This window comes from Amphibalanus amphitrite, unplaced genomic scaffold (assembly GCF_019059575.1).
Source record: "Amphibalanus amphitrite isolate SeventyFive unplaced genomic scaffold, NRLGWU_Aamphi_draft 000053F_arrow, whole genome shotgun sequence".
Lineage (NCBI taxonomy): Eukaryota > Metazoa > Arthropoda > Thecostraca > Balanomorpha > Balanidae > Amphibalanus > Amphibalanus amphitrite.
Window position 1 is genome coordinate 245,486 of NW_024881549.1, and position 24,207 is coordinate 269,692.

The 24,207-nt window shown below is 51.4% G+C and overlaps 2 protein-coding genes across 8 annotated transcripts in view; both read right to left on the bottom strand.

Annotated features, from left to right (window-relative positions):
- Positions 1-351: 351 nt before the first annotated feature.
- LOC122377940 lies at positions 352-19,080 on the bottom strand. Of its 4 annotated transcripts, XM_043358570.1 has the most exons (9): positions 18,373-19,080; positions 17,948-18,102; positions 17,502-17,723; positions 15,622-16,034; positions 15,024-15,278; positions 14,614-14,777; positions 14,036-14,239; positions 3,006-3,173; positions 352-1,216 (listed from the first exon to the last, which is right to left on the bottom strand). In XM_043358570.1, the coding sequence occupies exons 1-9, from the start codon at positions 18,464-18,466 to the stop codon at positions 864-866; spliced, it is 2,028 nt and encodes a 675-aa protein (XP_043214505.1). In that variant the 5' UTR covers positions 18,467-19,080; the 3' UTR covers positions 352-863. The 4 variants fall into 4 exon arrangements, 2 of the variants coding, with proteins under 2 accessions (XP_043214505.1, XP_043214506.1); XM_043358571.1 differs by lacking the exon at positions 17,948-18,102 and having other exon boundaries at positions 18,373-19,041; XR_006255940.1 differs by lacking the exons at positions 352-1,216; positions 14,036-14,239; positions 14,614-14,777; ... (3 more) ...; positions 17,948-18,102; positions 18,373-19,080 and adding an exon at positions 3,794-7,117 and having other exon boundaries at positions 3,038-3,173.
- Positions 19,081-20,433: 1,353 nt separating this feature from the next.
- Positions 20,434-24,207, bottom strand: part of LOC122377941 (myosin-VIIa-like) — a 74,590-nt gene continuing 70,816 nt past the window's right edge. For all 4 annotated transcript variants that reach the window (XM_043358575.1, XM_043358574.1, XM_043358573.1 and 1 more), the window contains 7 exons: positions 23,854-24,036; positions 23,468-23,669; positions 23,098-23,226; positions 22,568-22,762; positions 22,105-22,274; positions 21,759-21,834; positions 20,434-21,410 (listed from right to left, as the gene is read on the bottom strand). In XM_043358575.1, coding sequence (XP_043214510.1) covers positions 21,277-21,410; positions 21,759-21,834; positions 22,105-22,274; positions 22,568-22,762; positions 23,098-23,226; positions 23,468-23,669; positions 23,854-24,036 — 1,089 coding nt within the window. In that variant the 3' untranslated portion in view covers positions 20,434-21,276. The remainder of the gene's footprint in view (positions 21,411-21,758; positions 21,835-22,104; positions 22,275-22,567; positions 22,763-23,097; positions 23,227-23,467; positions 23,670-23,853; positions 24,037-24,207) is intronic.

A 24,207-nucleotide genomic window follows, 5' to 3' on the forward strand; every position in this document is an offset into this window, starting at 1 on the left:
GACATCGAACTCTGCCGTGCAAGGGTCTAGAAATATTTATCCAGTATCCTGCGACATCAAGGAGGCTAGGTCCGAATTTTTACTTTAATTGTCCGATTGATGGGGAAAAGGTACTGAAAGTTTCGTGCTCTTATCTCTGAGCGTTCGGAGGTTATGGCAGATATTCGTCAGGGGGCGAAAGCCTCCCGTCGGGCTATCTAGCGAAAATCTGCATGGAAATGATTGATATTGACACTGACTGACATCCACTAAATACTATTCACCTCCAAGCCAACAGTGCTTAAATTTCTTATTTTGTCATTTAACTTGACCTTGACCAGTTGACTTGACCTATCGCCTATTTAAACACAGTTGTTTGTGATACATGTATTCATCGTATTAACATTTCAACCACACACCTAATATTATTGCATAATGTTGAGTCATAGCTTCACGCTTTAGCATCACGAGCAGACAAGTATCTACATAGGCGTATATTATTTTAGCAAGGTAAACATGTCGGCAAATTGCAAAAAGGTGATCTTAACTTAGCTGTAGTTAGGTATCACTGTTGGGCGAGCGATTGCATCTCGCCTGAAGCTCATTATCCTGCACAATCGTTCTCAAATACAATTCCGCACGGATTACGAACGTTGACGGGGATATAGTTTTCCGTTTCCATCAGTGCGTCTTCTCCGCAAACTCTCAAGCCCCAGGAGTTTACAGCGTTTGTTCCCAAATCATTTGTCACATTCGCATTCTGACCGCCCTCTCGGGATCAGCACTTCCTTTTACATCTTGGGCTCGTTGGCGACTCCTACATCTATGGAAGCTCGGCAGTTTGGTCTCGGAGTACCTCATTGGAAGTTGTCTCCTCCGTCCCACTAGGGGCCAGGTCGGCCGGTGCCGTTGGCTTTGACCTCCTCTATGGTGACCAGGTCGGGTCGGGTCGTCTCCTGCGTGCCCGACTGCCCGGCCGTCGCCACCGCCGCCGCCGCCCTGCGCAGCCTGTTCTTCCTGAAGCTGAGGTAGCGCACGCTGCCCCAGCGACTGCGCTGGCTGCGCTCCGACGACTGTGGTACCACCTGGCGGACGTAGTTGAAGCAGCAGTGCCAGAACATGTAGTAGATGACACCACAGGCGAGCGCGGTACCGCCGAGGATTTTCGCTGCTTCAGGAAAGTCGACTTCCAGAAGGAACAGGAGACCTCCGATCAACGGAGCGCTAATCCCGCGTCCTGAAAATAAAGGGCGATGATGTAATGAACCATCGAAACACCCGTCTGTGTCGTCCTGCGTGCCGTTCTGACCTGTCGTCCACAGCGTTGGCAGTGGTCGATAAAACTTCCAACGTGCCAACGCTCGTTGGAGCAAGATATTAGCAATACTTGGAAGAGCTGGAGACAGTCCGCCCGTCTACATGGATGCTTCCTTACGCCTAAAATACAGCATTGACTTATGACTTTCTAATCGTCCGGTGCTGTTATCGGCTGCTCGGTACCGCGTGTATGTTCCCTCATTCACTCCTGGTCACCCTTCGGTCACCCCTCGCTGGGTCGGGCCAGTCGGCTATTTTTATCCTCTTTCCGGCTAGGCCACCCGCTAAGCTCCCGCCGTGCCGCGCCGTCTGCGAGGGACCTGACCCTTCTGCCGGCAGAGGTTTCTCCAGGTGTCTCCAAGGAGCCATCGTAGCGCTAAGGGTGTGCTCCGCATACACATGCATTGATTTTCGCCCTTACTAGCAGGGCCGCTGGCACGCGTTGGCAGCGCCCCGCGGGCATTTTTTCGCTTAGGGTCATTTTGTGGTAAGGAGGATCAGAAAATCACCCTTCCAACTTTCTCCAGGCCTGGGTGTTTTATCGAGCGCGCCTGAAAACGCACAGTGGACCGGAATCACACTTCGATTGCGTTACTTCGTATAAGGTAATACGATCAAAAGTGCGCTCTTTTCTCAATCAATAAGGACAAGTGCGTTAAAACACACTTATAAAGTTTTAAGTTAAAAGCTTTAAAATGCTAAATTTCAACATTTCTACGCTGATGATAATCGTTAGTTGTTTCAGACTTTGGCATGAAAACGTAGGCATTCAGCTCCACCGTGTGACCGGTCACCGTGTGCAGTAGTGTGATGGTGTGAGTTGGGGAGTCAAGGCCGTGTGGGGAGAAGGTGAGAAGATGCCGGTGTGCCGACGCGGCAATTGGCAGTGATTAGACAGTTGTGCATGCAAGTGATGCATTGTTCGTCTAGCATATCATTTGCTTGGGCAAATTTATAGGCATGGCGCCTGTTTATCCGTCTAATTCAAAGGAAAGGTGTGAGTACCAATACTGGTCGTACTTTTCATAGTCATAGTCCAGGTCCTGAAATGACTGGCACCTGAAATTTTCAGGATATATCGCAAGAGGCTCATTCCCAGACGTTGTGCCAAATTTTGCGGCGCTACGCGACACCACCTTTTACGCTATTCGCGAAAAAAAACTTAGGGAGGCTGCACCCCCCCCCCCCTCCCGCCAGGCGAGGGCTAAGTTGGAGACAGTGATGGGACTAAGATGTTCGTTGGAGCAACTCCAAGCATTTTATCGACCTCTGAGCGTTGGCCTATCTGCCCCTGTCAAGGCTAGGCTTGTCCATATATACCCAAGAAACGCCTTTCCTCGCTGTCAATCAGAATCTTAATCTCCCTCCCGACCATTTCGCTGCACTTCTTCGCTTACCCCCGTTGCCCCAGCGGCCTCTCACCGAGTCCCCGCTGCCCTCTCACCGAGTCCACCCCGCTGCCCCGGCGGCCTCTCACCGAGTCCACCCCGCTGCCCCCGCTGCCTCTCACCGAGTCCACCCCGCTGCCCCTGCTGGCCCTCTCACCGAGTCCACCCCGCTGCCCCCGCTGCCTCTCACCGAGTCCACCCCGCTGCCTCTCACCGAGTCCACCCCGCTGCCCTCTCACCGAGTCCACCCCGCTGCCTCGGCGGCCTCTCACCGAGTCCACCCCGCTGCCTCTCACCGAGTCCACCCCGCTGCCCTCTTACCGAGTCCGTAGTGCGCCGTGGCCACCAGCACGCTGGTCGTGTCGCCGCTGGTCTTGCTGGTGATGTTGCGCCCGTACCGGAGCACGGCGCAGATGAACAGCGGCCCGACCAGCGGCTCCAGCAGCTCCACCGCCAGGCACAGCTCGGGGACCACCAGCAGGCCGTACGCTGGTGGGACACGGGACAGAGTTAGGTGTCTATAGTCACAGCTCGGGGACCACCAGCAGGCCGTACGCTGGTGGGTCAGGGGACAGAGTTAGGTGTCTGTATTCACAGCTCGGGGACCACCAGCAGACCGTACAGTAGGTCTACAAAAATAATTCCTCTCCGTATCCGGGCAGGTGGCGCCCGAGTAGCGCTCAGGCGTTAACTGCCCACTGGTGACCCGCATACGGCGGAGACTTATTGTAGCCGCATCTCCAGACCCAGCGTGTCGAAATCCAGTATGTCTTAACGGACCGTTTATTGGACCGAGTGAGCTGAGTGGATAGCCCACACGATCTCGAGAGTAACAGTCGTTGCTGGGAACGAAACACAATACACAAATCAAAGGACGTATAAATAAGCGTTACCAAACGTACAATAAATAAACGAAAGGGGTGGGCAAACAAAGAGGGCTTAAACGTACCAATAAATGACAAACCAAAACAGGCCGTAAGGGGCCCTACCACAGATAACACAGCATCCCTGCGTACTGACATCAAATTAATCGTGACATTTCGTGACCTTTCTTAACATTCGTGACATTTCGTGACCTTTCCTAACATTCGTGACATTTCGTGACCTACCGACAAATGTGCCTTCTGGGTCGCTTCGCGGCTAACGTCCATACATCCAGAGGCATCCTTCCAAGCCAGCCTCACATCTCCGACGCCATATCATCGCTCGCGCAAACACAGACACGACACGACCGCCTCTGCCGCCATCAGCGCGAATGATCCAGAATCATGGCCGGGCATAGAGCCGGGTGGCACGTCACACAACACACGAGTACTGAGAAGTATTGCAGAAATTGCCTTCTAACAATACGCCAACGAACAATGAGCCATCGAATATTCAAACTAGCAAATAATCACGCGATACATTTCAAATTGGTCGTTTACGACAATCAACATAGTACAAATGATACAACGGAAAAACGCAAAGTACAGAAAAATCAAGTACAAACAGAGTAAAAGCCATACGAAAATGTCCACCTCTAGGACCATGGGCGATGCTACTCGCAAACCGAGGGGAGGTAGTCCCGGCCGTTCCGGCTCTCCAGGCAGGCAGAGCGGGGAGGCAACCGGGGCAGAGAGAAGAGCGAGCCGGCTTGAGCGGAGCGGCGCACGACTGGGAGCCCGCACCCCCGTTCCACCGCGCGCCGCAGCGGCGCCGCCTACACCCGCCCCCATGTGCGCACCATGTGCGTCACATTACTTATTCTACATGAGAAACACTAACTTCGAGATCGGCCTCTTCAAGACGCTGCTTGCCGTTTTCACCATAGCGGAACGCACAAGACCCTCGCTGTCCGGAAACACCTCCAATACGCGTCCAAGAGGCCATCGACATCGCGGGCTGTTAACGTCAACGACCAAAACAACGTCACCAACAGAGAGGTTCTTCCGTGTTCTGACCCACTTCTGGCGCTGCTGAAGAAGTGGCAGGTATTCCTTCACCCAACGCTTCCAAAACAGGTCGGCGAGATATTGCACCTGCTTCCACCTTCGACCAAAGCAGCTGTCTCCCTCGCTGAAGATGCCGTCTGGCACCGGACCACCACGCAGTAGTAGCAGGTCGTTGGGGGTGAGAGGCTGCAGATCAGCTGGGTCACTTGATACCGTCGTTAGAGGTCTACTGTTGAGCACAGCCTCCACTTCGCATAGAAGCGTGCGGAGCGACTCGTCAGTCATCGTCTGCTCCCTGAGGAGCGCATTCAGGACTTTCCTGATGCTCCGAACTTGTCTCTCCCATATACCTCCTTGCGATGAGGCACCTGGAGGGGTGAACTTCCACGTGATCCCCTCCTTCAGTAAGCAGTCATGAACGCTTTTCTCTCGCAGCTTACGGACTTCTTCTCTCAGCTCTCTCTCAGCGCCTGTGAAATTCGTCCCATTGTCAGACCTGATAAACTTCACTTGACCTCTCCGAGCCTGGAATCTGCGAAGAGCATTAATGAAAGAGCTTGTATCTAGGGTTTCGCACACCTCGATGTGAATAGCCCGAGTTGCGAGACACGTGAAAAGCACACAATATCTCTTCATCTGCTTTCGTCCCACCTTGACATAGAACGGACCAAAATAATCGGTCCCAACTCGACTGAAAACTCCACCATCTGGCGCCGTTCTGTCTTCCGGTAGGTTCGACATCTGCTGTGTCACCACCGAACCCTGAATCTTTCGACATCTAACGCATCTTGACAGAACTCTGCGTACTGCGGAGCTTCCAGACACAATCCAGAACCTTCTGCGCAACTCAGCCAGGACATGTTCCCTTCCAGAATGTCCCTTTCTCTCGTGCATGTCCCGTATAATGAGGTCAGTGACGTGACCATTCTTGGGAAGAATCAGCTGATGTTTTGCAGCGTCTGGAATCTGAGCGTTTACGAGCCGTCCTCCGACTCGTAGAGTTCCGTCAACCACACAAGGATTCAGACGGAACAAACGGCTCGACTTCCTCACTGAACCGGACATTTCTTCAGGAAACGCCTGTTCTTGAACATGTCTCAGAATCGCAGCTTCTGCCATCTCAAGTTCTTGTACGGACAGCCTAGGTGAAAGAAGATCTTCATCACGTGTACCGGACTCCTTCCTGCCGGCTACTCTCTTCTGCAGCAGCTGCTTCCACCGAAGCACCCATGCGACACGTTTCTTCAGCTTGAACCAGTCACTTGTGCTGTTCAGCAGCTGTGCAGTGTAGTCATTACCTTCTGTAGCTGTGGTGGCGCTGACTACGCTTTTCTTGATCTCAAGCTCCTCTGTACTGCCCTGAAGCTGTTGGACTTGTGACTGATCCGGCCATTCACAGGCGGCGCTCTCGAGGAACGCTGGGCCAAGAACCCAGCGAGATGCAAGAAACGCTGGTCCTGACTGACCACGGGATAAGCTGTCTGCCGGATTCAGCTCTGAAGGGACGTATCGCCACTGGTTAGGACTTGAGCCATCATGGATGACGGCTAACTTGTTGGCCACGAACGTCTGGAAGCGAGATGTGACGTTCTGTATGTAGCGGAGCGTTGAGACGCTATCGGTCCAAAAACACACCTCATCGAAATGCAGATCTGTCTCGGAGAGTATTTGAGTGCTCAATTGTACTGCCAGAGCGGCAGCCGTCAACTCCAGGCGAGGGATGGAGCAGGTCTTCAATGGGGCTACACGGCACTTGCTTATCAGTAGGGATGTCGTAATCCTTCCCGCAGCGTCCTCTACTCGAACGTACCCAACTGCTCCATACCCGACTTCACTCGCATCTGCGAACATGTGCAGCTGGCGACTCCGAGCCTCACCATGCAGTGGGGCGACGCTTCTCGGAACGGAAAAATCTCGAAGGTCTGCAAGCTCTTCACACCACTGATTCCACCGTTGGAGATGAGAGTAGGGAATTGGATCATCCCAACCCAGCTGTAATCTGCACAGGTCCTGAAGCAACACTTTTGCTGGCAACAAAAATGGAGCTCCAAATCCCAAGGGGTCATACATGGCACTCACAGTGGACAAGATTCCTCTCCTCGAGGCTGGACCACGCTGTACCTCCACTCTGAAGCTGAGTGTGTCATGATCGACATCCCACTGTACTCCTAGAGCTCTCTGCGGAGACAGCACACCTTTAGTGAGGTCCATTTTGTGACTCGGAGCACGATCTGTTTCAGGGAGACATGACATCACCCTTGAGCTGTTGCTGACAAAACCCGTTAACCTGAAACCTCCTCTGGCACAGCACTCACGAACTTCCAGCGCGAGCCCTGCTGCTTCGTCCTCAGTTGACGCAGACTTGAGAAAGTCGTCAACGTAGAAGTTCCTCTGTATGCACCTTGCTACCTCCGGTCGATAAAGCCCTCCGTAGTCCTGAGCCGTCCTTCGCAGCGCGAAGTTCGCGCAGGATGGCGACGACGTCGCACCAAACAGGTGAGCGTTCATTTGGTAGTCTTCCAACTGTCGAGATAAGTCCCCGTCGGGCCACCAGAGGAATCGTAACAGACTTCTGTCTCTGTTAGCAACTCGAACTTGGTAGAACATCTTTTCAACATCTCCCATGATGGCGAAGGGTTCCTGACGGAACCGCAGCAGCACTCCGATAAGTGAGCTGGTCAAGTTGGGCCCCTGAAGCAGTCGATCGTTGAGAGGCACACCTCGGTAGCTCGCTGAGCAGTCATAAACTACTCTGATTTTGTCCGGTTTCGCTGGGTGGTAGACACCGTGGTGTGGAATATACCACGTTCTACCCCAGCAGGCGTCCAAACTCTCTCTGGACACCTTTTCCGCGTAGTCCTTCTCAATCAGCTCACTGACGAACCTGCTGTAGTCCCTCAGATACTTCTCATCACGCATCATCCGCTTCTTTAGACCTTGGGCGCGCTGCTCTGCTTGCTGTCTGTTGTTAGGAAACACCTGCTCGTCTCTGAGGGGGACTGGTAACTCGTAGTGCCCGTTGATGAAGCGCACTCCAGTCTCCACCTTCTTGAGCCACTGCTGGTCCTCTCTAGACAGACCGACGTCCACAGCACTACCATGGTCTTCGAAATCCTGGTTGTACAAAGCCATGAAACTGCGATGGAGATCGGAGCTCTCATTGACAACCCTGATACGATTCACTCTTACTCTGTCGTTCTCGTTCTGACAAACGCGTCTTGGGCCCTGCACCACCCATCCTAACTCAGTCCGAAGCGCGAACGGCCCACCATCTTCACTTCGTCTTACCTCTAGCGGCTGGAGCGCCTGAGGACAGTTGCTTCCTATCAGCAGACCAATTTCAGCATCGATCCGCGCCAAATCAATGCCCTGCAAGTGAACCCACTGGTTTAGATCCTCGCTTGACGCCATGTCTTCTAGTTTCACTGGAATTGTACTGAGAGTGTACATCGGAGGCATCGCAATGCACGTACTTCCACCCAGATCCGATATCTTGACTCCCTTTATCACACGACTGTCCACTTGCTGATTGTCAACTGACGCGGTAGTCATTGAGAGCTTAACGTTTTCGCCAACAGCTCCGATCTGCTTCAGCAAAGACTCCGAGCAGAACGTCGCTGAACTGCCTCCGTCAAGAAACGCGTATGTCTCTACTTTCTGGCCACCATCAGTCCACATCTTCACGGGTACGATAGACATCATAGTAGATGACGAGTCAGCACGCGTCTTGGAAGAGCTCCTCAGCTTCACTCTGCCATTTGTTACGACTTGACTCGGGTTCTGCGGCACTTCACTACCTGCATGGACGTCAGAGACGATTCGAACACCGTGCTCTGGCGGTGGTCTGTCGTTGTGCAGTGCTGTTGGATGACGGAGTCTGCAGATTGAGCAGGTTCTCCTTTTCGCACATTCCCTCACCAGGTGACCCTTGCAGAGGCATCCAAAGCAAAGTCCCTGCTCTCTGATGAAGGCACTCTTCTCATGAGGTGCCCTTCCTCTGAACTCTTCACATTGGTCGAGGTAATGTGCCTTTGAACAGAACAAACACTTGAGCGATCCCCGCCGCTGCTGAGCTCCTGGCTCGATGACTGTTGCCGATACAGTTTGAACCTTTCTCCGCTGACCTTCCTGTTCTCTTGTCCTGCTGACACTGTACTGACGACCAAACATCGGGCTCGTCTGGATCCTTACTTCTCTCTCGACAAAGTCGACGATATCCTCAAAGCGCGCTCGTCTGTGCTCCTGTTCATGGATATGGTCCGCTAGGCGGCGCCACTGGTCCTGCAGGTTGTAGGGCAGCTTCTCGATGATTTTCCGCATGGTCTTTGGGTGGTCTGTCTCCCTTGCTCCGGGTGATATTCCACTCATTACGTTGTTGCAAGACCTCAGCGTCAGTGACAAACGATCCATTCCTTCCAGATCTCCTGGTTTTACTTGTGGCCACTCCACAAGCATATCCACAAACGCGCTCGTGATTGAGTCCTCGTCTCCGTACCTCCGATCAAGGAGTCTCCTGGCTTCCAGGTAGCCCGATCCAGTCGTCATGTGCAGGCAGCCCCTGATTATGTCCTGTGGCTTACCACTTGTATATTGCTCGAGAAAGTACAGCTTTTCTTCGTCGTCATCAGTTTTGGAGGAGATCCGACTGTCGAATGCACGTATAAAAGATCTGTACTTCGTAACGTCTCCAGTGAATATCGGTATCTCAGCCTTGGGCAGCTGACTTCTTTCCAGATGGGCTAGGAGAGCCTGTGTGGAGTCCCCGTGCTGCTGAGCTCCAGGCTCATCCCTGCTTGCTCTCCTTCGTTCACTTTCTTGATTTTGTGCTTTTCTTCCTTGTTCGTATGCTCTTTCTTCTTGCACTCGTGTCCTTCTTGGTTCTTGTGCTCTTTCTTCTTGTACACGTGTTCTTGGATCTTGTGCTCTTTCTTCTTGTACACGTGTTCTTGGATCTTGTGCTCTTTCTTCTTGTACACGTGTTCTTGGATCTTGTGCTCTTTCTTCTTGTACACGTGTTCTTCTTGGTTCTTGTGCTCTTTCTTGAACACCCGTTCTTCTTTGATCATGTGCTCTTTCTTCTTCTTCTTCTTGTGTCCTTCTTTCTTCTTGTTCTTGTGTTGTTCTTTCTTCTTGTTCTTGTGTTCTTCTTTCTTCTTGTTCTTGTGTTCTGCTTTCTTGTTCGTGTGGCGTTAATGTCTCAATTCTCTTGAAGGTTTCTTCCTTATCAAACTGAGCCAATACACCTTCCCTTGCCAGGCTTTCATCCAGTTCAGCTTGAATTTCCAGTTCCTCTTTCCTTCTTCTCAACTGCTCTTGCATGTCTTCGAGCTCATGCTTTTTCCTCAACGCTGCTGCCTTAGCATGCAGTCCCGCTCTTCTTGCTGCCTCGAAGGCCCGTTCTGAAGCAACTGTGGCCTTGCTTGATGCCCTTGTTGACGAAGAACGGGATGACTTCACCGATTCAGCAGGGCTTCCAACGCCAGGCCTGGTACCAGACGCATCAAAGTGGTCAACAGAGAGCGACCTACCAGCCTCCTGGCCTGGAGCGACTTCACGACTACGGACACCCGCTCTGTCTAGCTCTTCCGGAACATCTAGCGGCGGAGCTCCTTCACCAGCCTGACCATCAAATCCTACACCGCCTACACGATCAGTGCGTTCGGATCTACCAAACTCTGTGACAAATGTTGCCAAATCAACGCCTTCCCCTATCAGGATGTCTTCCAGACGATTCACCAGCACCGCCTTAGGTCCTCTACTATCTTCACCTCTTCTCGACAGCTCAGCCTTCAGCTGATGAACCCTTAGTTTGCCGAGCGTATCCATCTCGTGACCGAGCCTGGGCACAACCAACTACCACAAATCAAATTAGAAAGCTCTTCTGGAAACTGGAACTAACCAGCAACAATGCTATCCTGGAATCTCTATCAATCAACAGGTTGTCCTTAACCCCTTAGTAGATCAGCGAACACAAACACAATGGAAACCATACTCAGCATAACTCACAGCACAATAAATGATCACACACTGATGCACTAAGTGTCTGTCACTTCTCAGATACTGTTCTCTTCGACTCATTTACCATGAAGGCACACACTTTGCAAGATAGTTCACATTTGATCACCAGTTTGCCTCCAGAGTCACTGTTTTTGTGAACCGTTTATCAGAATGTCACTGCGCCACTGCAAGTACCATACAGCCCGCTTACCCCAAATATCAGCAGAAGTAGAGCACTCACTGATGAGCAGGGGCGACTCAGTCCTCACCAGCACCAGCCAGCAGCAGCAAACCAGCCGCCTCACGAGGCCAGCAGAGCCACCAGCCGGTGTGAGCGTGCTGCGAGGTCCTCCCGGTGGGTGGTCGAGCTGCCTTCACGCGTAGCTGCAGAAGTCGCTACTCTGCCGTGGGCAGCTCGTCGCCGTTGTCGACACTTGTCGCAACTGTAGCCGCATCTCCAGACCCAGCGTGTCGAAATCCAGTATGTCTTAACGGACCGTTTATTGGACCGAGTGAGCTGAGTGGATAGCCCACACGATCTCGAGAGTAACAGTCGTTGCTGGGAACGAAACACAATACACAAATCAAAGGACGTATAAATAAGCGTTACCAAACGTACAATAAATAAACGAAAGGGGTGGGCAAACAAAGAGGGCTTAAACGTACCAATAAATGACAAACCAAAACAGGCCGTAAGGGGCCCTACCACAGATAACACAGCATCCCTGCGTACTGACATCAAATTAATCGTGACATTTCGTGACCTTTCTTAACATTCGTGACATTTCGTGACCTTTCCTAACATTCGTGACATTTCGTGACCTACCGACAAATGTGCCTTCTGGGTCGCTTCGCGGCTAACGTCCATACATCCAGAGGCATCCTTCCAAGCCAGCCTCACATCTCCGACGCCATATCATCGCTCGCGCAAACACAGACACGACACGACCGCCTCTGCCGCCATCAGCGCGAATGATCCAGAATCATGGCCGGGCATAGAGCCGGGTGGCACGTCACACAACAGCCCCGTTTACATAGGAGTTGCCAGATTCACATGCCAGCTCGATCTACTTTCAGGTGTTCGGCCTCCGCCATGTCGACAAATGCTGCGCAGCAAATACAAAATCTAGAAATGTGGTAATGGAGTTCTGGCCACCAAATAGAAAAAGCCTGCCAAGTTAATGATGCTCTTCATGTTATGTAGTTTTGATAATAAACGACGCATGGGCTTCAAATGAATTGTACGTCGTACATTTGGGCATCATATGAGTGGAATATTGCAAAGTTTTTACCCAACATTTAAGCATAAGACGAAGTTGTTTCCATGAAAGCGATGAAAATAAAGCTGATTGTTGAGTTCGATGCACTCCTTGCAGCTTATATTTAGTGGATTGCATTTATTCATATTCTGCATTCATTTATAGAAAGATCAAATATGTAACACCCCTTTTCCCGCTTACCTTCAACCTCTGAGCAGTGACATTTTCTTGATCGATTCAAAAGGCATGGAAACACCAAGCAGAAACTGAGTACGTAAGATATTTGGTAGCAAGTATCACATACGCTCTAAATGACTTTCTAAGCAGATTCGAGAGTCAGTAATTACCTATTTAATCACGTTGCGCTCATTCATCAAGTCAAACAAATACCTAAACCGATTGGTAGCGTCATCTACGCGATCATAAGTGCCAAACTGCTAGTTGAAGACTTCTATTATAGATGGCACTGCTAGACAAGCCAGAGCATATGCCAGAGGATTTTACCACCGCCGTGAAAAATTCCTAACCAAAGGCGCACTCCGGTCCCCTCAACATAAAACTCCCGATATTTATCTGACCAATCAGAGTAAGCCTTGCTCGGCGCTGATTTGCTAATCAGAAAATGACGTCATTAGGGAGCCACGGCGTTCAAGCTATTTTGTGGCGGTTCAGGTGATCCACTTAGAAGTCATATTTTGATGTTTTTAGAAAAGTCTGATGAATCCTTTTATATTTTCAGAAAAGAACCCTTAATGCTGTTGTTGATAAACCCAACTTCGCTATTTTTGCCAATAGTAATAAGACAGGAAATATTCTGTTGGTGGGTCTTCACGCTAAATCCACCACCCCCCAACTACGTCATCATCGTTCCTAAGCATGCTGTACTTGGTCATAACTTCCTTACCCAGCACTAGTTAGCCTTGATTTCCACCAATCAGAGTGCAGAGCTGTCTGCCGAGAGACAGCAGTACTCGATATTAGTGGTGGGCCAAATACTTGTTTTCTAAGATGTTTTTCTTCACAGCCTTTTATATCTTACTTTTGTTTATATTATATATCGCTTTATATTTTGTTTTTGTAAGGAATATCTGCATATATTGTGATTTATATAGCTTGATTTAGCTAATATGGCAAAGTGTTTACGAAGGGGTGCAGGGAGATATGGCAGCAGATATGGTGCTTGCAAGTAGTCCTTGTACGCATGAAATAGTACCCTTTTTTCGAGCCGAAAATAACCTATTTATTGCAATTTATTGATGTATCATGCCTGAATTCCGAAAAAGTGCTCCTCGTAGCATTGAATACAGTCACTTGTGTAGTTGCAAAAGGTCACTGGCCAGTTTTGTGATATCTCTAGGCCAGCTAGGGAAATGTCTAAATGCTATGTAAACAGGGTTAACACACGAGTACTGAGAAGTATTGCAGAAATTGCCTTCTAACAATACGCCAACGAACAATGAGCCATCGAATATTCAAACTAGCAAATAATCACGCGATACATTTCAAATTGGTCGTTTACGACAATCAACATAGTACAAATGATACAACGGAAAAACGCAAAGTACATAAAAATCAAGCACAAACAGAGTAAAAGCCATACGAAAATGTCCACCTCTAGGACCATGGGCGATGCTACTCGCAAACCGAGGGGAGGTAGTCCCGGCCGTTCCGGCTCTCCAGGCAGGCAGAGCGGGGAGGCAACCGGGGCAGAGAGAAGAGCGAGCCGGCTTGAGCGGAGCGGCGCACGACTGGGAGCCCGCACCCCCGTTCCACCGCGCGCCGCAGCGGCGCCGCCTACACTTATTTTGTAGACCTACTGTACGCTGGTGGATCACGGAACAGAGTTAGGTATCTGCATTCACAGCTCGGGGACTAACTACCAGCAGGCTGGTGGATCACGGGGCAGATTTAGATATTTACTTTCTACCGGTACAGCTTCGGAGTAGCAAGCAGGTTGCATTCTGGCAGGCAGACGAACAAAGTAAGGCGCCTACTGCTTACAGACAGCTGGGGACCACCAGACAATAAACACCGTGATATCGACATCCTACAGTCGCCGTAGGAGTCAAGATTTTGCACAGCCTGGATACTCAGCTGCGCCTATTCTAGGTACTGATTCACACTGAGCTTCCCTGGCAACTCTGAACGGTTGAGCGTTCCTCACCGAAGAGTTTGACTCCGACTGCGGCCAGGCCGACGGTCACCAGACGACCGGAGCCCAGCTTCCGGACCACCGGCTCGGCCACGACTGTGACCGGCAGAGAGACGAAGGCGGCCACCGCGATTGAGAACGAGAGCAACCACATCCTGGCTCCGATGTCCTCCAGGTGCCAAAGCACAAAGTGGTCCAGGTAGCCGGAGAACACGCCTGACGGCAGCAGGATGAGAGGTCAGCATGGAGGGCTTCTTTCGAAGGATGCCGTGGTCGGAGTCGGGTGGTGATATCGGTCAGGTCAAACATGATGGTCGAAAGCATGCCAAAACAAAACAAATGACAACAACAAGCGGGCATACTTAAAGCTTTTGTACACCAATTTGAACAAACTTGTCTAGCATACTTATTGAGGGGAGGGACAATCAATGCAGTCGTCAATGTCGTCGATTTGGCCCTCCCGCTCAGTCAGGGCAAAAATGTTGTCACAGGGGGCTGGCACTGCTGAAAGGGGAAATAGTTATTCGTGTCGTCATCTTTCTTGTCAACTTGTCAGTCCAAGTACCGTCATCTCTCTGCGCCTCGCTCACCGGCGGCGAACGCCATGAAGAGGAGCACGTCTAGCTCGATATTCTTCAGCATGCTCAGTACGTTCTTCAGCGGAATCTGCGGCTCGGAGACGGCTGAGAGCGCCGAGCACCAGATGCAGGCCGCCACAACCAGCTTCAGTGCCAGGAACGACAGCAGCAGGCACCTGGAGAAAGTGGAGAGATTATATTTGTAGCTTATGTGTCACGACATGCAGGATGGGACACATAGCGAAAATATTGTTTGGAGCCAAAATTAGGTAGAGTCAGGACTGTGGCTTTGTCAACCGAGGGGAAGCTTGAGGATGCAGGACGAACTTGGAAATGAACGTATGACGGCTTCACACATCTGGGCATGGCTCTCTTACTCTCCAATTTTATTGTACCCGGACATCATGGGCGGCACTACTCACGTGAAGTTGATGTGCCGCACTTCGCTGAAGACATCCACCAGAAATCCGACGGCGATGGGTAGCACCACCTTGCCGAGGAGGCCGGCCGTCTTCTGGCGTCCGAGGTCGGCACCGCCGCCTCCCTGCTCGCGGAGAAAGCCGCTGACAGACGCCTCCAGCAGCGCCAGTGTCAGCGAGGCCAGCAGCGTGTTCACGCTCTTGATGACGAGCAGCATCCAGAAGGAGCGCGACACGTCCAGGTCGTGTATCATCACCCTGCGGCAAAGCAGAGGAAGGCAGAGACGGGTAGATTGGCAGACACGGAGATGAAGACAGAGAGACGGTAACAGACAGACCTGCTGGCGGACTAACGAACGAACGAACGAACGAACGAACGAACGAACGAACGAACGAACGAACGAACGAACGAACGAACGAACGAACGAAGGAACGAACGAACGAACGAACGAACGAACGAACGAACTAATGAATGAACGGACGGACGGAAGGAGGGACGGACGGACGGACGGACGAACGCACTACAAATTTCTGGCTATGACGCAAGTACTAATTCTGCGGTGCATCGTCCCATACGTTTGCCCAGCGGCACATGGCTTACTTGTTGATGCAGAGGTCGTGCGACTCGACGGCGGCCTGGCAGTGGTGTTCGCAGTTGAAGCCGTGGTGTATGCGGCTCCAGGCGAACGACGAGTGGAAAGAGAGCGGGTTGCGGCAGCGCTCCCAGATGCGTTCCATCGGCGAATCGAGCTGGTGTTGGATCGTGATGATGGTGTAGCGCGTCAGGTGTGGGTGCGTCGCCACGTGGATCGACACGTTCTCGTAGTCGGATGCGCCGCCGAGCAGCTGATCAACCGTGCACGGCCGCGAGGGGCACTCGAAGCCCTTGTCCGGCAGGAAGAAGCGGTTGTCGAGCTGGAGTGCGCGCTCGGCGAGGTACAAGTCGTGGAGGTCCCGAGGTGCGTCGTCCGAGGCCGGGATGGATCCGGCGCACATGTGGCCGCACACCCCCACCTGTGGATGGAACGAGACGCACGTTGAACAACTAGCGCGGAGCATAATCTCAGTCGGATGCTGCAAATTACGCAACAGAAAGTTGTACTCTGCTGAAACGAGATTCTTGCATTAGTTGATGTGATGAGACATGCCCGCAGAAGGAAAGGTAAGTTACTTTGTCTTTACATTTGCGAACTAACATTGAATGCTAGTTTCCAGCCATTAACCCGCGCCGTGCTGGTGGCCTGAACTTTCCGCCGAGTGCTGGGGGGGGGGGGGCGTTTTCACGCCCCCCCCCCGTCTAACTCGGCTCCTGGGCCACGTAGCGACACGCGGTAAGCGGCAATCGAAAGAGCGTCAAAAATAAGGACGAAAACACTTCGATCATTTTTTGGGTCAGGTCAAAGGTCAGGTCACCAGAGGTCACCAAAGGTAAAATGTTGACTATTTCAACATTTTGGAAACTGCCAACGGCTATCTCGGGAACCGATAGAGCTACAGCGCCGCGGAAAAGCGCATTCGATAGCCCTTTTACAGACCTTTCTGAGTAATGTCCTCAGATTTGACCTCAGGTCAACGGTTTAGCCTCCAGAGGGCAAAAACTCCAAAAATAGCCGTTTTTACGAAAAACGTTTTTTCGTCAATAACTTTTGACTCATAAGCGGCATGACATTACTTTTGCCAGCATCGTGTTTCTCTCGTCGAGACGCGTCGAATGAACTATTCGTTGACCTTGAAAGGTCATTTTGAAAATTTGACCTCAGGTCAAGGTCATGACCAGACCGAAAAGGGTCATGTTGCATATCAGTCGATCCGTATCGTCGAGCTGAACACATCTGACGTGTTTTCACCGCTCTAGCACGTCTCTATCAAAAGTTATAGCCAAAAAACTGCTGGCGACCGTTCATGACCTGAGATGACCTCAGGGGCACACAGAGGGGTCACAGGTGCATTTTTCCTATTCAGTGTGTCATGTTTACCTATGAACCGATGTTTGAGAGCGTTTTGAACGATATTCGTCCAAAAGAGGCGCATTTCAATTTTCTCCCATTGACTTATAATGGAGAGGTCGCAAAATTGACCTGACCTTAGGTCACAGATATCAAAAATCCGAGATATACATTTTATACATACTGTTACTCATATCAATCGCTGAAAGTTTCAAAGTGATCGTTCAGTCGGTGTAGCTATAGCGAGCCTTTGAACTTTTTCTGAGGTAAGGTCACTTGACGTGACCTGGTGACCTGACCTTGAACGGCCTAGGTCTGAAATTTTCACAACATGTGCGGAAATGATGTAGGAACACGTGTACCAAAAACGGCGGCGCTGCGCGCCGCCGTTTTTGAAATATTTGCGAAAAACCTGAGGGGGGGGGGCGTAAAAACGCCCCCCCCCCAGCACGGCGCGGGTTAAGTAGGCTATGAGAAGTTGCCGCTCGGCACCTTTCCAGCCCACCTCCCCGACAAATCCTCAGATCGCCTATACCTTTATGTTGGGTACGACGGCGACATCCTCGGGGAGATGGCACGAGTGTCCAGGCACGGGCGGCAGCGGCAGAAGGAAGAGCTCCGGGTGCGACGTGAGGCCGCAGAACACCGACATGGGCACGGTGAAGTTAGGCAGCGGCGTCTCCGACCGGCCCATGGGCACGGCGAGCAGCAGCAGCGGGAACACGCCGCACAGCACCGTCAGCGCCGTCAGCAGCACCTGAACAGACGGGCAAACAGGCTTCTCAATGCTCAGCAGACTACAGACTACTCAGTACTTAGCATACTCTGAACGTTGGAGGAAGAGAAGCGGTACGTTCAACAGCACCTGGGCAAACAGACCTAGTGAAACGTACCGCGGACATGGAACGCTGAACATTGAACAGCCCTGGATGAGGTTCAAGTAACACGAGTCGACGATTATTGATCGTCGCTTCTACTGACCTTGACATTGCTGGCCCTGACGGCCACCTTGCTGGCCAGGCAGGTGCCGGCCACGGAGAAGATGGGTGTCAGACCCAGGATGATGGCCGCCTCGCCCAGCCGCAGGCCCCGCGACTTCATGTACAGCGGCAGGAACGGGTACAGACACGAGGTGGCTGTGGAAGATCGGTTTTGAAACCTAGAGGCTGCCCTGAACATCGGGCACTGGACTTGGGACGGATGTTTTGTTTTTCTTTTGAAACTAGGTCTTCTGTCCTCATGCGCGTGATGTGTACGAATTCTTATGATATGCCGCCATACGTGTATATCGGTAAGCGTCCAGCTACTGGCCGCATGAACAAGAGCTAAAGGTTAAAACTTGTGCCGGGCCTTACAACCTGTATAGCTAGTCAGGGCTATCGTCGAATGTAGGTAAATGTACTCACCTCCAGTAAGAAAGAAGAATATCACCTTGATCAGTGCCACCCGGGAGTTGTGAAGATCTTTGCAGAACGCCGACATCGTTTGGCCGAATTCCATATCTGGCAATAGGTTAGGACCGAGGCTACACCACAATCACACAACAAGCTGTCGTCTTTCTCAGCGCTTCTGGGTATTGACCACTGACGCCCCTGTATGATAAGATGGCGTTGTTTATTTCACTTCCTCCTCGGTTTCCTCCCCTTCCTTGGACTTGGTCACCAAGCTGACTTGCGCTTCACCATGGACATTTGTCGTTGGATCACTCGTCTGCCAGTGACTTTCAAATTTTCTCACATCCTGTCCTCAGCAAGGACGACTCCGTCATCGGAAAATCAAAGCAATTGTAAGAGGTCCGATGCTATAAGAACAAGGCATACCTATATGCAGATCAATTTAGAAGCGAATGAGCTTTATGGCTGCATGTTATTCACGAGTATGAGCCCTTTTCTAGACGTTGTGGCAATGTTAGCTGAAATCACTACAAGCCTGTCAGTGATTGTTCCACTCTCAGATAAAGATTTTGCCACCCTAAGATACCAAACACCAGTGGCTAGTCGTCGGCGATGTGGGTGTTCGGAATCCGTTGCACAGCGCTCGACACCTCACGTCCGGACCACGGGACACTACTGAGCGGTCCGCACCGCCGTCCTCCCGTCCCTCCCTCTCTCTGCTCTCTGCCTCTGTCCCCGCCGTCAGCGCCGATTGAGAATAATCCCGCCCGCCGTGGACCGTCAATTGAAGCTCGTTGTCGGCTGTTGGTCCGCTCCAAAGACAGACAGTAGTCGGAGGTGGGTCGCCGGCGGAGCGCCGCTCTCTACAGGAGCAGCCATAGGACGTCTGGAGGGCAGAGCCGACCCTCAGACGGAATATGTTGCAAGGTCGCTGGCTGTGGCGCAGTACCATGGCATTCAGAGGCGCCATCAGGAGAGCTGGGTGGCCAGGGCGCTCGATTTGTTCGTCCAGCTGGCCTCAGATGGGACATTAACAGGGTGAAGTGATTCAGATCATAGCGGCGTTAAGAGTTCAGCTGCAGCTGCTTGTGATGTGGGTTGTCTAATTGTTTCCAGCTCGACTGTGTGGTTCATTCGGTGTGGTACAGTTGTAACCAGTAGTATAACGCCTTTTGGGGCGACTAACGGAGCGAGCGAGAGGGTGGGCCTTGCACGTGCGAAATTTCGAGGGGGTACCTCCAACTGACTTGTGTAGGTACGGCACCTTATTAACCGGTCTCTAGCGATGTGCCAAATTTTAGCACAATCGGCCCAGCCGTTCTCGAGATCTGGAAGCGGCACCCTGCACGTGCGCACGTGCGAGATGGGTCCCAACTGACTTGTGCACGGCACCCTTCTAACCGGTCCCTAACCGTGTACCAAATTTGAGCGCCATCGGTCCAGCCGTTCTCGAGATCTGGAAACGACCCCTGCACGTGCGCACGTGCAGCAGCACCCCAACTCTGGCACATGGATATGCAGTGCCTAGTGGGTGCCTTGCCTACCTACATGCCAACTTTCAGCGCAATCGGCCAAGTAGTTACCGACATATTGCAACAATTACAAAACTGACACCTCTTCGTCTTGTACGTGGCACGTGCATAAGGGGTCACCCACATGCACCGGGAATAGTCCAATACTTGGTAGAAGGAATGAAGCTACCCTACAAAAATTACCGCGTGCAAATCGGTCAAGTGGTTGCTGAGATATAAGCCTCGCAAAAGCATCCGCACGGCCGGCCGCTCATACTCAGAAATTTCCGTTTATCTAAGGAAAGACTCCGCTCGCTTCGCTCGCTCCGTAATCAAACACATCCTGCTTTTTTATTGGGAAAGAGACCTGACACACTGAATAGATTCTGCTAGCGATTTACTTTACTACAGAAGTTTATCGTGCTACTTAATGACAGATAACATTATCCAAGGCTCTATAGAAACATTATCCATCCTTTGAAACCTTGAGATAAATGGTTCAAGCAGCTACAGTCCATCTTTTCGAAGCTGCTAGGCCTCCGATGGGTGTGAACACACGTTGTTGTTGACAAGTTCTTTATTTTCTCATCAACTGGGCACTGATTATCTGCTCTTTAATTACCGGTCCATGAAACCTGCCAGCTCAACATCATTCAGCCTCTTCCCACGACCAGCTCGCGACAGCTGGCGGCAAAACATTAGCTTCGAAGGCGTCATGACCTTCACAAATTGTCGCCACGGCCAGCCTCATGACTGACTGGTTCTCGGCATGGGCGGAATGGTTCACATCAAAGCTGCCTTCGCGTTTCACTGTCTCACAACGGACAATCTCAAATAGTACATAAATATCTGCACGATCTTGGTAAGAATATTTTACCTACTTGTTCCCACTACCACAGCAAGGTAAAATACGATATACAAAGGCAGGGCACGGACTCCCGTTCTCAATAAATATTGATCATTTCCCGGATTCATCCAAAGCGGGCGTGCATATGGGCCTGATATAAAGGCACTGGCGCGGATTTCTTCATGGGCGCGGATTTCCTTGCGATACATTCCTCTACAAAGCGATGGAATGCAAACACTGGAATTACGGGTCAGACAAGATCACACTGATTTCACCAGTTTGCTAGTGGTGGCGGCACAGCAGTCCCGCATCGCTCGCACTATCGTTCTCCATTCACACCTCTGCACTCACTCGCAGTCGTGTCTCCGGGGTCACAATCCCTCGTCCCTGGTCATCCGGGGGTTCCCCAGCGCGTGACGTGGTCAGAAACACTGCGGGTCGGACGAGGACCCACCAGACCGCTCGCACGTTCCAATCATCGATGTAAAACACTAACGACATCATGATCAACAACGTGGGACGACCTCTTGCCGGACACCCCTGTGTGACCGGCGGCCCTCACTTGACTCGACTGAGCGTCTTATGCCGGTTCATGTTGTTCAGCATCAGCGAGATGTAGGAGGTCAGCAGGTCGTCCATCTTGTAGCCGAGCGAGGTCTCGCACAGCAACTTGGAGCCCCGCACCAGGTTACCTGCAGGCCGAGTTGAACGTCATTAAACTGAGGATAATGAAGAACTGAGTTCATGGACGTGACGAAGTGAGCAAACAATGCTGCTATAGTATGCAGTATATTAGTACATGCTGGAGCGGTTCAAACGACAGTGGGATGACTGTGTTTGCCACGCGAGATAAATTTGAATACCTGCCATACTGAAAGCCGTTGGAGCGCTTAGAAGGCTAGACGAAAATACTCGCTAAGTTAAATAAAGATCGTATTAAGTTTCATTACTGTAAGTTTTTCATTACATATCCTTTATCAGGCTATCTGGGGGATCGATCGTCTAAGAACTAACTGAGACTTCCTGATATCGCTTCTTACCTATGGTCATGTGGAAGTAGGTGTTGCCCGAGGACCAGTTGGAGATGCGGGTGAAGGGCTGCGTGATGAGCACGTCCTGAAATGACAGAACAGCATCAGCTCGACGTCCAACACTTTCGTCCCCATGCCACTTGTACTAACGCTCCTATGATCGTACGTTGTTCCATGTTCAATGCCTAGTTACTCGGAACCCCGGCATCGTCACCGAACAAGTGAAGGACGACATTGCTGCCGCCTAGCCCAGTGCGACCAACCGCCTGCAGTTGCGACTTCAGCCGCTGTGTGGCGTTCGACTGGACGTCTCTATCGTATATCTCCCACTCGCCAGGTGGCGCCGACGACTCACCTTGGTCTGCGGGTGGATGAGGCTGACGCCCTGCTTGTTGATGGCAATCAGCAGGTGCTCCGGGTAGTTGGGGTCGGTCGTCTGCTTCACGTCGAAGAAGGCCGAGCCGAACGTGGGCCATCGGTAGATGATCTTGAGGAAGTTCACCTTTGCGTCCTCGGGACCCATGCCTGCCGGTGAAAGAGAGACGGAGTGAGAAGTTGGTGAAATGGACTTCAAGGAAACGCGTCGAGTACATTCCTAAATTTATTTAAATGTTGTAATGTCAGGTGACAGATGAAAGCATCGTTCGGTGAGGTGGTAATCAGACAAGTCGGACTAGACGACAGACAGACGGACTTTCTTTTTATCCTTGACATCCCGATGAACGTGTTCAACTGAAGTAGCTCGGCATTCATTGATCACTACCCTTCCCAGACAATCCTACACAATACGTTACAATTTCGCCACCTGTCACCTTTACCTGCATCCTGGTTGTAGGCGGCCACGATGCTGCGTTTCCACTCGCTGCTGCTCTGCGCCTTGACCAGGTCGGCGGGCACCAGCTCGCGCAGCAGCTGCGGCACCGACTGCAGCTCCTGCTTGCTCTCTCCGTGACGCACCCGGTAGATGAGGGCGGCCAGCCGCGCCGCCTCCTCTCGGCTGCACTTGTGGTAGCCTGAGGGACACAAACACATAACGGTGATGGTGCTGCAGTGCTGGATACACTGCTTTAGCCAGGGAGAGATACAGCATCGGGGTGATGAAGGGTGCATAATTATAGCAGTACTTCCCGTTGAAAACTAATTCGTGGCTGGCCGAGTTGCAAGAAGAACAGCGCAAAATAGACGAGTAGAATCGTAAGCAGTGAACTACGAAAAAAACGTTTGAAGGAAATGGGAAAAACTTTCATCATGTGATGTCAATAACACAAGATTATTTAAACGTTCTCATGAAACATGATGATCAAGTGAATATAGTACTGTTGGCGTACGGGCGTGATTGCCTCCGTACCTCTGAGCAGCTTCGGCAGCTCCTGGTGGAAGTGGAAGATGATGTCGGCGTTCTTATCCTTGCCCGGAACTGTATTGGTCCACAGCTTCTTCATGAAGAAGACTTGGTAGGTGAACTGAGGTATCGTGCCTGAGAGCATAGACATGGAGATGCGTCATGGTACCGAAATATGAGGACGAAGCTACCCCATAATTCTCATCTGCTTACGTGGGATGGCAAACAGCTGATATCGTTTAGAGAGTAAAACATAGGTTAAATGCATATAGCTATAGTGAATAAACCCATCGGCAGCTGCTTGCTAAGACGGCATCTTTGAACAAATCGTGAAAAACTATGAACAGTCTGCGGGAGAGCGTCGACGATAACTAACCGTCTCGTGATGGTTTGGCCTTCTTGATCCAGTCCGTGAGGTGTCGGACGAAGTCGAAGAAGAAATCTCCCTCGGGCACTGAGATCACCTTGTCGGCGATCTTGACGAACAGGCTGAAGCCTTCGCTCGACTTCAGGTTCAACCGCTGCGCGATGTTGTGACAGAAGTCCTTCGCACGAGTCGACGAGTCCACCTCGAATGCCTGGGTGAGGAGAAGCCACGTCATGGTCATCAAATTCTGCCACGTCGTGGTCATCAAATACTGACTAAAATTTCTTACTTCATAGGAGGTGATAACTGACGTTTGGGGCACAGAGTAAGACAAACAGTTTCGGATGTTATATTGCTTGGATCCCGAATTCCTCAGCTATCCCGCGAAGGCTCACCTCATCTGTGTCGTCTGGGAAGTAGACCTTGTGGAAGATCTGGGTAGTCTTGTGCTGGATGGCCTCCACCTCCACCTGGTGCGGCGGATACTTGCGCTGGCCGGTCTTCAGCGTCTTCTGGAGCCGGTGCAGCGAGTCGATGGAGATCGGATGACGTCGCGTCCTCAGGAATAGTGTTAGCTCCTGAAAGTCACAAGTGGGTCAGATACTGATCGAGAGTGCCTGCAACGATGCATGTTTCGCGCGGTGAGAACGATTTTTAGTATATCTTAAATGAGTAGGCATATAGACAGCATCATCCGAAGCATGTGCACTGGGCATACAGCTATAAACCAGCTCCAACACCTCGTCGAG

Coding starts and splice junctions, on each gene's coding strand:
- LOC122377940 (XM_043358570.1), bottom strand. CDS start 18,466: ATGGAATTCGGCCAAACGATGTCGGCGTTCTGCAAAGATCTTCACAAC. Junction 15,279..15,621: donor CACGACCTCTGCATCAACAA/GTAAGCCATGTG, acceptor GCTTTGCCGCAG/GGTGATGATACACGACCTGG. Junction 3,174..14,035: donor AGTCGGAGTCAAACTCTTCG/GTGAGGAACGCT, acceptor GTGTCCCACCAG/CGTACGGCCTGCTGGTGGTC.